This window comes from Diadema setosum, chromosome 13 (genome assembly GCF_964275005.1).
Source record: "Diadema setosum chromosome 13, eeDiaSeto1, whole genome shotgun sequence".
Taxonomy (NCBI): Eukaryota; Metazoa; Echinodermata; class Echinoidea; order Diadematoida; family Diadematidae; genus Diadema; species Diadema setosum.
The window spans coordinates 39,358,662-39,367,675 of record NC_092697.1 but is presented as its reverse complement, the minus strand read 5'-3'; the positions used below and the strand labels follow the sequence as shown (position 1 = coordinate 39,367,675).

General features: G+C 39.7%; 1 protein-coding gene across 1 annotated transcript in view; it reads left to right on the top strand.

Moving 5' to 3' along the window:
• The first annotated feature begins 5,458 nt into the window (after nucleotides 1-5,458).
• The window catches only part of LOC140236851 (atrial natriuretic peptide receptor 1-like), a 111,341-nt gene continuing 107,785 nt past the window's right edge, over nucleotides 5,459-9,014 (top strand). Inside the window, exon 1 of the mRNA XM_072316786.1 lies at nucleotides 5,459-5,616. Coding sequence (XP_072172887.1) covers nucleotides 5,462-5,616 — 155 coding nt within the window. The 5' untranslated portion in view covers nucleotides 5,459-5,461. The remainder of the gene's footprint in view (nucleotides 5,617-9,014) is intronic.

Sequence of the window (9,014 nt, the reverse complement as noted above, 5' to 3'; positions counted from 1 at the left end):
GATACATCGTCCATACCTATGTTATCTCCGTTATGATCCAAAGATTTTCTTACAGTAAGATAGGGCAATAACGATTGAAATGTTAGTCAATACAATGAACAAAACGGTAGCGTTGTGCTAAGACATCATTACAGGAATTCCGGCGTCATCCTCGGGTCTGCATTTGCGAGGGAGTTGCGTCTATCCAAGGCCGTGATTCATAATGGAATAACTTTGCGTTGAATTTACCTGCCCAGCTTTCACCGAGATTAACAACATTTGGGGATCAAATATTTCAAGTGAGAGTTGATTTCACACAAGAGAATGCACATTCTCATGCCATCAACAACTGAAGTGAGAAATGGGTAGGATATTTTTTCAGTGTTATGTGTGTGTGTTTGTTTATTTGCTCGTTGCTTGTTTGATTGGTTGTATGTTTATGACAAGATCCATCTTATATGCAAAGGTATGATATGATGCGTCATATGAACAAAGTATTTTTTTCTAGTTTCTGTATCACAATTGTCATTGCTGTATTTACTATTTGATTGTATCAAACACACACACAAACACACACAAACACACACACACACACACACACACACACACACACACACACAATTAGGCCAGTACCAGATTTCACAATTATCACTGCAATGAAAATCAATGATTTGGACTAAGCTTTGTTCGAATAAAGAGTCCAACTGAGTGGAAGGTGAACGGCAAGTAAAGTGTCTTTACTTTTCTTCCATCATGCCATGAGAAGATGGACAAAAGACATAGCGTATAGTGCGCTGGGCACGCCATTTCTATGCCCGCCACTTGCAAGCCTGACCTTCTGCTAAATCCGAAGCCCGAAAAGGGCACAGGGTTAAGGGTTCTCCGGCATTAAACTGTGTACTCGGGATTTCAAGTGCCTCTCCTTTATTACGTGCTTGGGATGCACAGTCGGGTTGATTTTGGAAAGTCATCCGTTTTATTGTGCGGCAAGACCAAGGTATTACCGGGACAGATATATTGCCTACACGAACCGACTTGACTGGGCTGCGTAGAAGACGCACAGCCCTGGGGACCATCATCGATCCTTGTTGAGATTTCCTAATACCGAAACTAAACACCCCACCCTCTTTACCTTCTACTCGACTCTCTCACAGAAAAAAAAAAGAAAAAAAAAAACATTATGACGAGATAACACGAGCAACATGCGGGTGTAGGGGGAATATATTATAGTGATGTATACGCTTCCGATGAGACGAGAAATGAATGGTTTCCGTGTTCTACTTAGTAGTATCCTGATTTTGGTGCTCATAAATTTGCATTCAGACTGCGTGGAGGTAAACGGTATAACTGACTTCGCTATGCAGACTTACGTTGCTTGGCAGGATGACGATTAGATTATGGAAAACGACACGAAAAACTTCAAATGAAATTACTTTCGTCTAGAATTAACGATTTTGGTTTGGTGTTTTGTTTTGTTTTTGTTTTTTGTTTTTTACTTGGAGTAGTTTACTCGTACACTGTTCATCCGCATCACATGGATTACGCAAAGTGGTAATCACAGTATGTTTTCACCATTTCTCTAATAAAGCTAATTAACATCAGGCTGGAAATAGGAAACCATACTTTCTTTAAATAACAACCGTAAACGCATGTGCATTTTATAATTGCCTTTGGATTATTAAGAATATGAATTCACGATGTAAACAAAACATATATTGTTTGTTGCTCCGGAACTATCGTCTAACAAAGACAAAAAAAAAAAAAAAACTCATAGAAAGTGCTATGCAACTCTATCCGAGAGGCTGTTTGACAAAATCAATTAGGCCTTACCGATTTTGATGCGCTGCACGGGTGACAATCAATATTATCCCATGTAATGACGAGTACTTCACTCCATTAGAGTGCTATCTACCCAAGCTTTTGTCGTTTAGTCTAAACATTGCAGACACGATTTCATACAATCAGGCGCTTATGCATGTCATCCTAAGGTAAGGGACACAACACATAGACATTATTATAAATGAATGGAAAGCACAAAAGTCAGTGTAAAGGCATTTAACTGTTATATTTTTTCACATTTTTATATTTGTGCACAACAGGAAAGTTTGCCCTCCTTCAATTAAATGTGTCTGACCTCCGGTTTAAGACTTAAAAAATAAAAGTATTACTCTAAAAAGTGAAGTTTTTTCGTCTTGTTTTGTTTTGTTTTGTTTTTACGAATTGATGTTTTCCCAGTTCGATTTCATGAATGGATAATTTCCAACTTTGATTTTGCGTTAAATGAATTAATCAGTCAAAGCACACTATCAGCAAGACATATTTTAACTTGGAGAGAAAAAAAAAAAATCTATTCCACGCAGAATTGATCTGGCTTTTTTTTTTCTTCTTCTTCTTGTTTCTTTTTTCTTTTTCCTGGACACATACCCCTAATGCAAAATGCCTACAGGATGTTATTGGTGTAATGGATGCATCTAAGAAAGCCTTCATCGTCCCAAAGGTAACCCAAGACAGCGAGGCAAGGCTTATATTTCTTTCGAAATAATAAAAGAAAGCTGTTTAACGTTTCCTGGAGACAAGACCTAACAATGGGTTGGACACTTTTCATTCGCTGTGTTTCTTGTCTTTGGTGGGTGTTTGTCAATAAAGGCCCTATACCCTGGAACACGAAGAAAGGGTCTTTTGTAATCATTTACCTACCTTTGTTTGTTGGACAAGAAGGACAAAAGCTTAAAACTTTTACACGAATGCCGCAAACTTAATCTCAATGCTATATTGGCAGGAGTGGTTGATAGTCTGTATAACGTTATGGAGACCAAGCAAGTCTCACTCCTACGGCTTGAGACTTGATACGTCTGAGAGGACTAAGACAAACAACATTTTCCGTTGCATAGTGCTGGCAGAAAGATCTCTAACTTCAGAGTCCCCCTGTGTGACGCTGCATCACAAACCCAACATAAAGTCGCCACACATGGATTTTTAGTCAAGGGCAGAGCATGTAATAGCTAACTTTCAACTTTAAAATGATGTTAAACTCAATTTAAATGAACTCTCCCAACCTATCTAAATACTGAAAAGAAAGCGCACCTTTTGGAACAGTGTGTACTGTGAAAAGAAGCTCCGATGTATAGAACCTATACAAGCACTTAATTTTACCAAGCTACTAGTATGCTAACTGTGCAATGAATGAGAGAGAAAAACAGCAGGATGCAAAACGCCTCATCAGCAACAATAAAGCATGGTTTATCAACAATTCTATCCATCACCGATATCAAATTTCAAAGTACATTTGTAGCTGATAGTGAAGAGTATGTAAACGATTTTTTAAGAAATGAAAAGGGACATTCCAGGCATTCCTAATCATACTATTCATAAAAAAAAAGGTGTAAAAAAAAGGAAAAATGCTGAAAACACAATTGTCCATTCATCTTACTATCCCAAACATAGAAATTTAAAATTATGTTGAAGAAATATTGCTCTATCAGAAAATATTGAAAACTCAAGACGGACTAGGTTAAACCGTTTCAACTATTTCGAGTCTTCATGTGAAATGAGGGCGTGGTGCGATTTTTGGTTGGTTTGTGATGGTACGTGGCAGACCAATCTACTTTAGATGCCAAACGTGTAGGCCTGCGTGTCTAAACGTGTAGGCCTACGTGTCTTGTCTTACACGGTTATATTACACGACACTTAGTCCAGTTGCTCCGGTCTCATTTTCTCCAAGGACCTTAGGGTAGAGGTTAGGGTTGTGATAGGGTTTTCAATTTAGTTTCATGTGAGGACTAGGATTAAGGTAAGATCTATGTTTGTGGGAAGACTTTATGTTTGGCTTACCGTGCAGATATTTCACGGGAGCAATTGTCGCAGAAATAAACATCATGGAACCGTCTAACACACTCAGGTGCACATAATGTGCACAGTATCTACTGTCAAACCTGTCTATAGCGGCCACCCAAGGGAGGCTAAAAAAGTGGCCTTTTTTTTTGGGGGGGGGGATAACTCAGCAATTTGAAAACCAATTTTCATCAAATAAACATTGAATCCTTCTTAATTAAATGCTCTCTCATATTTCATAAGAGGTTTCTCATTATCTCACTAAGTTCAATGTTCAAAACATGAATCCCCACCTCAACCAGTACTGTACGGTCCCTTTAAATGAGCGAGAATGTTACGAAAATTAGCCATTACGTCAGGTAGTCACACGACATTTTCCAAATTTGGTGATTTCTGATGGTGATTTTTCACATGTCTTTTGATGATTCTGTTTGGCAAGGACCTGCCAAAACTGCTTACTTTTCCATCACTCACTGGGCTCCTTTTTGCCCCTCCCTGTAGCCCCTCCCTGGAGACCCTCCCTGGAGTCCCTTCCCAGAGCCCCTCCCTGTAGCCCCTCCCTGGAGACCCTCCCTGGAGTCCCTTCCTAGAGCCCCTCCCTGTAGCCCCTCTCTGGAGACCCTCCCCGGAGTCCCTTTGTAGAGCCCCTCCCTGTAGACCCTCCTTGTAGCCCTTCCCTGTAGCCCCTCCCTGTAGACCCTCCCTAGCTGTAGCCCTTCCTTCTAGCCCCTCTCTGCATGAAGACCCGCCAGGGCGTCGGGACTTGTCATCAGATTCCGCAGCTACACAGAGGACTGAATGAAACGCATTTGGCTGGAAAAGGAGTGTACACTTTGAGAGATAATGCCGGGGGAAAAAAATAGATTCATTTACCTCAAACTTGCTTCTATATTTGTGGTTTTTGTTTTGTTTTGTTTTGTTTTTCTGTGAGAGTCATCCCAGTTGGTAGGACTGATCAGGGCTTCATTCAAACATTACGAGAATGCCTGCAAACCATGCATGTATCATCGGACACGTGCTTCAGCTTCTTTTTTTTTTTCCAAGAAAATCATCACATTACTCAGTAGCTTCTTTGGAAAAGTTCCAAAATTAAGACATCGCTTAGTTACCATCATGCATTTTCCCATAATGAAAGATACTCAGCGTACTATGGGTTGGTCTAAACGTCGATACTTTCAATAATAAAAAAAAAAGCTGAATCCGTTGCAAAAAACAATATATATACATGTGTGTATATATATACATATATATATATATATATATATATATATAGAGAGAGAGAGAGAGAGAGTATATATATATATATATATATATATATATAAATATATATATACACTTGGTGATTCTGTCCTTCTATGAAGAGTGCTCGATATCCACAAAGGAAGAGCTTTAGATAGAAGTATTGGAACAAGTTCACTCGGTTGACAGCGGGTTCATCCGTATTTTATTGCGGATTTTAATACGGATGAACCCGCTGTCAACCGAGTGAACTTGTTCCAATACTTCTATATATATAGATAGATAGATAGATATAGATTCACACATATGTATATCTGTACATAAACGCCTCTGGTGACCAAAGTTGTAATGCACTTGATACCTGAATGGTTCATCCTGTCTCTGCTACATGTCTTTTCTTCCAGGGTTCACCATGGACTGGATTGAAGATCCTCCTAAGCAGGTGAAGAGTGAAGACACATTCTACGTGCATTACTCGGTGACGGCAAACCTCCATTTCTTCAACTGGGCCATTCGAAATGACACCTCCTACGCATTGGAACACAGCCCAATCTTCACTCAATTCAAGTACAGTCAGCCTCTTTCTTACCATTCGTAGCATGTTGTTGTGCAGTGATACCTTCAAAATGTATGTTTAAGTGTTAAAGTACTAAATTCCTCAAAGTCCTTCACAATGTGTGTTAAAGTACAAAATTACTCAAACCATCCATACAGTGTATGTGTGACATACCAAACTCGCCCATGCACTTATACACGGTCGGAAAAAAAAACAAAACAAAACAAAACAAAACAAAACAAAACAAAACAAATAGTCAATTTTCAATTTGTTCGAATATCACTTTGTTGCATGATATCTTTTTCGTATGTATTATTATCTCTTTTCATTGGACTGAAGTGCAGTTAAACGAATTATACAGTAATCCTAGAACTGCGCAATCAAGAGGGTCAACATCAACATCAAGTGATGTGGGAAATCCGGAATTTATTTTTTATTCAAAAAACACGGAATAAAAACGCCTTCGATCAGCCAAAATAGCTGGTTTTTGTGTTTGTCTGTTTATTTGTTTGCTTGGGGGGGGGGCGGTTAGGGAGAGGTCATGAACATAACGCTATAACAGTGGAAAAAAAAAAAAAACAGTGAACCGCTCAATAAAAATCAAATTGATACCTGAGACAGAAATGGCACAATGCGCTACTGCGTACTTAATAATTATAAAACTTAATACAAGAGAAACAAAAATAACAACACAATAAAGGTTCAGAGAACAAACGTAACGAGAAAAAGTAACACCAGCATTGATGTGCGCATGTAACATGTCGCACTAGCAGTCCATCATAGGTAAATTATGTTATTCAGTTTAATGATAACGCGTGGATAGGGTAGGCCTACTTGAGTAAGAAGGAAAGTTACATTAAAGTTATTGTCCCGAGAAAATGGTTTGATAATAATACAGGTGAAGTGAATTATACATTTTGGAAAGCTTAAACCTCTATGATTACGAATGAGTAATTTTAGAACAAGAAGACTTCTTTGACAAGATGGAGAGATGATGTTTTGACACCCTCTTCTGAACATCAGAACCCGATCTGGCAGCGGAATTTGAGGGACCCAAATATGACGTCATGTAATGATCGAATAAGCTCTGCGCATGCACGCTGCTACGCTGTTACGTTTACGCGGCGCCATGGTTCAAAGTGTGAATTTTGCGTGATCCGTACTTAAAGCAAAGGGCGGCGAGGGTTCTTGCTCACATAACCATGTACATGAACGTTGTTCTTTACAATCTTTTAGATCTATCATGCTTAGAACAAGGAATACAGATTTTATCTTTCTAGACTTTTACCTTTGCTATTGCGCCACAATCTCGACTCTCGAATAGTCAATAACTCGTGCTATAGAATTAGAAGCTAACAGAACCCTACTCGTAAATTAGACGATTAAACCAAAATCACGTGGGCCTACATTGAATACATATCTATAGATCTAGGTGAATGTTTCAGTTTCTGTTTTTAGTTCCACTACATGTCCTCAAAAAATAGATAAATAAATAAATAAATGAAGACAGCTATTACATGGTCTGGTACCATGCCACGAGTCCGTCATTCTTCCGGTATCTAGCTGGAGTGAAATCAAACAGCTTGCCGCACATTGGTAGATTGTCGGGAGCTCTAGCTTGAGCGCGCGTGAATCTGAGAGGCTTCACCGTGGCAGAATCAATCTTTATTTTTCAAAATTTGTCAATAAAATTGTTCGGGGTAATCAGAAATTTTGAGATGAACCGTGGCTGACGATTGCATGGAATTTCAAAAGATAAATATACAAGATAAAATAAGAGGATGGGATAATTTCCTCTAAAAAAAGTACATTGAGGTGTCTACGTCAACGTGACCTTTTTTTTTTTTTTCTTTCTTTTTTTTTTCATTCACTCGAGCCACCGCTCTCCGTGACCCCGTGTAACACACTGATGTCCGTCAATGAGAACAGAAAACGTTACAGAACTGCTTTAGGCTTAATAGACCTTATGCATATGACGTCACACGGTCTTACTAACTGAAGGGCGCCCTCCCTCAGAGGGCAAGCGATGTGTTGCTAGAGCGTGCTTTTACACGCGAGGCAATGGGCATTTACACACAACATCGGTGTTTCTTTTACTGTCTTTTCTATTGCATGTAATCTACAGCCCTAGATCGGAAAATTCAAGCCTGTATAGCAAAATCGACATTTGATGTATGCATTGCACTCACCAGGTTAATGATATATCCAACATTTTGGCACAATTTTCATGAAAAAAGATGCAACTACCAGCGGTCGTAACAGCTCATCAACCTACGAATCCGCTAGCCAATCACATGTGAGGTAGATTTCTACGTGTTTTTTACTAAAACACGTACCTCGCATGTGATTGGCTTGTGAAATTCAAAATGGCGACATGCATTCAGCGAACGGCGATTTTGTGCTATGGATACAAATTTCTGCGATATAACCTAGGAATTCTGTAGTTACTGTGAGTATTTTGATTGCACAATGTGAGAAAATTACCCAAATATTGCTGCATAATGTGTCATGTCATGTCAAACTTGTTTGATGGTAAAAAAAAACCTGCCACTAGCCTGGGGACTGGCGGCGAGTGAAGCGATCGCCGCTAGCGCGCATAGGAAAAGCACATAACTAGCTGCACGCCTCTGCGATGTCAAGGACTCGCTTGCCCTCTAAGATGGCGTCGCGAGAGGTTGTCAAGCGAGTGATGACGTCAATGCATAAGGTCTATACTCATGAAATGGTGTGAGGAACCTAAACAAACCACAGATTTCATGTAAGCTTGTGAACTAGGTTCCAACGTATTGGGTAATCTCGTTGAAATTTTCATGTCCATCTTCATTAGATCTGTAGACCTCTAGATCTAGGTTAGATGGTCCTACTCCTAGAGTGCTACGTAAAAATGTGCCCGGAATTCTTCCATCATTTTTGGAGGGTGTAGTTGGTTGCCTTGTTTTTTGTTGGATTTTTTTTTTTGTATTTTGTTTGTTTGTTTTTTGTTTTGTTTTGTTGTGTGTGTTTTTTTTTTCGTGGGGGAGGGGTGTGGGCAACCTCTGAAATTTGAAAGTTCAAGAATCTAGTTATCGCACATTCCGATCCCGGATATGGGTAGCTTACCTTGGCAGTGTGTGTCTGTACTGTACATAAACAGTTCCGATACTTTCGTGAGACTTACGTCTGCCAACAACATGTGTTCTAACGGCTTGTGCCGCTGCTGCTGTTGGCGGCTAGCTAGACTGCTTACTGTACTAACTAGCTATAAGAGCTATAGTAACATGGCCGGCGGAACCGGAGGGGGGGGGGGCTCCCCCCCCCCCCCCACTTTTTGTGCACCATACAAAGGGATACGTAAGGTGTCATTACTTGCGCTTGTTAGCTCATGAAACGCGGAATTGCCCCCTCCCCCCATTTTTTAAAACGCTTCACA